The sequence below is a fragment of the Lates calcarifer genome, unplaced genomic scaffold (genome assembly GCF_001640805.2).
Source record: "Lates calcarifer isolate ASB-BC8 unplaced genomic scaffold, TLL_Latcal_v3 _unitig_4878_quiver_1107, whole genome shotgun sequence".
NCBI classification, from domain to species: domain Eukaryota; kingdom Metazoa; phylum Chordata; class Actinopteri; family Centropomidae; genus Lates; species Lates calcarifer.
The window spans coordinates 29123-33027 of record NW_026117165.1 but is presented as its reverse complement, the minus strand read 5'-3'; the positions used below and the strand labels follow the sequence as shown (position 1 = coordinate 33027).

At 41.5% G+C, this 3905-nt stretch overlaps 1 protein-coding gene across 1 annotated transcript; it reads left to right on the top strand.

The window, feature by feature from the left end:
• Nucleotides 1-641: 641 nt before the first annotated feature.
• LOC108902614 (chloride intracellular channel protein 5) lies at nucleotides 642-3505 on the top strand. The gene is made up of 5 exons (XM_018704552.2): nucleotides 642-697; nucleotides 780-902; nucleotides 1282-1388; nucleotides 1588-1769; nucleotides 1861-3505. Exons 1-5 carry the CDS (start codon nucleotides 642-644, stop codon nucleotides 2020-2022), a joined length of 630 nt encoding a protein of 209 aa, XP_018560068.2. The 3' UTR covers nucleotides 2023-3505.
• The last annotated feature ends 400 nt before the right edge of the window (nucleotides 3506-3905 follow it).

Below are 3905 nucleotides of genomic sequence, written 5' to 3'. Positions count from 1 at the left end.
TGCTGCTGCTGCTGGAAGCAGTGTTGATGAAATTGCTGACCAAAGGTGAAAGTCTTCCTCCAGCTTTCTCTGGTCATCAACTGACTCCTGGTTGACGACCTCTGACCCCATGCTGTGTCTGGTGTTCACAGATTGCTTCTGTTGTCTTTCTGGTGTTCACCCAGTCTCCTGTCCAGTGTCCATGCAGTTTCACTGATGTAGAGTTCCCCACAGCTGTCACATGTGATATACACCGCTGTAGACTTGTATAATATCAACAGACCGAATGGAAATCATGTGAATAACAGAGGTAGCTGAAGTTGTCAGTAGGCTAGTTTTCTGTAGCCATGCTAACTTGTGTACTTGTATTATAGAGGAAGCAAATAGCGGGGAAGTGTATAAACACATTTGAGCCTATGAAAAGTCACTTTACTTTGCTGTGGGAGTGCAGATTAAATCCCATCATCATATTAGCATATGCATCGTTTTTACTTCTTCTGCAGCGCATTTTTGGCGTTGACGCTCACTCAGACTTTGTAGTTGATCTAAAGCATTCTCTCATTTCTACACTTGTGTGTGCATGTCTCTTTATGTGTGTGTGTGTGTAGGCGGGAAGTGACGGGGAGAGCATCGGTAACTGTCCATTCTCCCAGAGACTCTTCATGATCCTGTGGCTTAAAGGAGTCATCTTCAACGTCACCACTGTCGACCTCAAACGGTAATATACTACACACACACTTACGCATAATCATACTATGAACCAGAGTGTCCTGCATGTTGTGGTTTGTGTTGTCAGGAAGGCCAGCCGACCTGCAGGACCTGGCTCCAGGAACCAACCCTCCCTTTGTGACCTTTAACGGTGAGGTGAAGGTTGACGTGAACATGATAGAAGAGTTCCTGGAGGAGAAACTGACCCCACCACGGTACAGAAACACACATTCACTGGAATATAGTTGGCCAGAGGAAGCTTTGTTAATAAACTGTAGATGCAGATGGACTGTCTTATGTAACTTTCTGAAATCAAAAATTGATGACTATAACCAGTCCAGGTGCACATAGCCAAGATCACTTTGACTCACCATCCTGGTACTTATGCACCTAAAATGTCAAGTGTGAGTACAGTAACTGAGTTGAGACACAGTAGATATGATGCTGGGGGTGGGGGAATTTGGATTTTTAAAATAAAAGCCCCAGACAGTAACAGGAGTTTATCAGGGCCACTGGAGTATGCAAAATTTTCACAATAAAAGCCCCCCAGAGGGAAACAAGAGCTTGACTTTTCTAATGTGTCTTTAACACCAGCTATCCCAGACTGGCTCCCAAACATCGTGAAGCCAACACAGCCGGCATCGATGTGTTCGCCAAGTTCTCAGCTTACATTAAAAACCCAAGAAAAGACACCAACGACGGTAAGAGGAAATTAGGATCAGAGGACAGAGAGATGGGTGGCTGAGTATTTTTGTTAGATCTCTCTGGCTCAGGCAAGCTTCTTCTGCTGCCCCCAAGTGGCCATACATATCAATTAATGCAGCTCTGGTGTGTTTAAGGTCCTAAAAAGATCCATTAATCCATTTGTCTACCTCTCTTTCTCTTTGTACCTCTGTGCAGCCTTAGAGAAAGCCTTGCTGAAGTCTCTTCGGCGTCTCGATGACTTCCTGAGGACCCCCCTCCCCGAGGAGATCGATGCTTACGCCTCAGGTGACCTGCCTGAGTCGTCCAGGAGCTTCTTGGATGGATCTCAGCTCACTCTGGCCGACTGCAACCTCCTGCCTAAACTACACATCCTTAAGGTTCATTCAGCCTGATACTCATATTTTGGACTGTAACGCAGTGTTCCCAACTCCTGTCCACTCCATTCTCTCCATGTTTTTCTCTCTCTAGGTCGTAGCCAAGAAGTACCGTGGCTTTGAGATCCCGGCAGAGATGACGGGGTTGTGGAGGTATTTAAACTGCGCCTATCAGAGGGAGGAGTTCACCAACACATGCCCTGCTGAGAGGGAGATTGAATTTGCCTACCTGGATGTTGCGAAACGAATCAAATAAGAGCAAGAGTGGGAGAAGCATGGGGACAACTAGATTAGATACAAAGAGTAGGTCTTTCAACAAATAGCTAAAAGAGAAAAGATGGAAAGAAAGTAGAAATAAGGAAGAGTAGTACACATAGAAATACAACAGGTGTTTTGGTGAAGCCTAATTAATTGACATGAAGATGAAGAAAGAGGAGGAGTGAGTAGAACAAAAAAAGATGGCTGAGGCACTCACTAAAACACCCTAACCTGAAACTCTATTAACTCTTTATAAAGTTTGACATCTCTGCATTGGCAGGTGGCAAGCTACCTATGTGTGTGTGTGTGTGTGTGTGTGTGTGTGTGTGTGTGTGTGTGCTCTCACAGGTTGGGTTGCACAGCGGTCTACTGTATCTCTATGCTAATCATTCTACAAGTAATCTATAAAGTAGAGATTTGCTTGCAGAATTAATACCTGATTTCTTTTTATTCACTTTTCAGATGATGGCAGGGCCAGGTTCACTGCAGAAACAGAATAAAAAGCAGTATTCAGTATTCAGTATTCAGTATTAAAGTATTAGAAACCACAAATCAACTTTTAGCAAACCAGTCCCAATCAGAGTTTGATTAATACTTGTCTTTAGCATAAACGTTCACTTAAATCTACTATTTACACTGTTTTTAAATCATAGTCAATTACAACAATTTAATAATATGCATCTAACATATCTATAGGAGCTGAATCACAGAAAGCATTATATTATCTTATGAGTCCTATGGCCATGACCAATGAGTATCTGGTTTCCCTTTTTAATACGTCAGGGTAAAAAAAAAAGAAGCATCCCCAGTACTGGCTCAATGATGTTCCAGCCTTATCTTAGTGCACAAGTTCAGTGACTGCAATAACCAGAAAAATAATACACATACCATATTAAGCCAGTTATTAATTAAGCAGTGTGTAATCATCTGATTCCATTTTCTCTGCTAAATATATTAGTCTTAATGATGAATCAGTGATCAAGATGAAAAGTTAAAGTGTTTTTTACTCATGTTGTCATTATCCTTGGACAGTGTGTCTTCTGTATCTAATGTTACTGACTGCCCGACTGTGGACAGGCCTTGGTGCTGGATGGTGTTGATGAAGTTTTGATTAATAAATTTTGTAGTTCACGCAGAGACCACTGTAACACTCTATCACTTTTAAGTCACCTTTTTGGAGAGAAAAATGGCTCAGTACTTGGTGTGTTTTAATTAATTTGGCCATCAGTCCCCACATGCAAAATTATGTGTGCAACTTTAATGAGAGGACAGAAATATCCAATTGTTTCTTACTTCTCTTGAATGCAGCATTATTTCACTAATGTCCCATTATGGTTTAGTATGTTTTTGACACCAAATTACCACTTTGACACAGAGACAGTCTGCCATTAACCAGCCCTGACACCACATGTTGTGTTCTGGCCTTACATCCTCTCTGTGGGGATAATCTTTATTAAACTGTGTGATTGTCTTCAGTGTTTCTTTTGGCTCCGTGTGTCTGTCATTATCATTATCATTATCATTAGTAATCTGATCCTTCTGTTCAACAAGAACAAATCGCTGAAATATAAGTATTGTTCAATAGCAATTTACACTTAGGGCCAGCAGTAACAGCAGTTCAGATAATGGAGTGTAACATGACAAACAATTTAACACCAAGTTCACAAGCTGAACTGAAGAGATGATGATTAGTCATCAGCGTCACTGACTGAATCAGCAGTGTTTTACACTGGAGCTCCTCCCAGTGGAGACTGTTAGTACTGTTTGTTGTTTCTTAGTTGAAATCTCTCTGTTTAATCTGTGCACTGAAATGTAAAAATAACAATATGTGGTTTTAGGGGCAGATATGTGCTGAAACGCTTTCTTGGTAAACTACAGTTT

Bases quoted from the DNA above. Each gene is read 5' to 3' on its own strand.
- LOC108902614 (XM_018704552.2), top strand. From the start codon at position 642: ATGATCCTGTGGCTTAAAGGAGTCATCTTCAACGTCACCACTGTCGAC. The intron at 1,389-1,587 runs GTAAGAGGAAAT...ACCTCTGTGCAG, and splicing joins AAGAAAAGACACCAACGACG to CCTTAGAGAAAGCCTTGCTG. The intron at 1,770-1,860 runs GTTCATTCAGCC...TTCTCTCTCTAG, and splicing joins CTAAACTACACATCCTTAAG to GTCGTAGCCAAGAAGTACCG.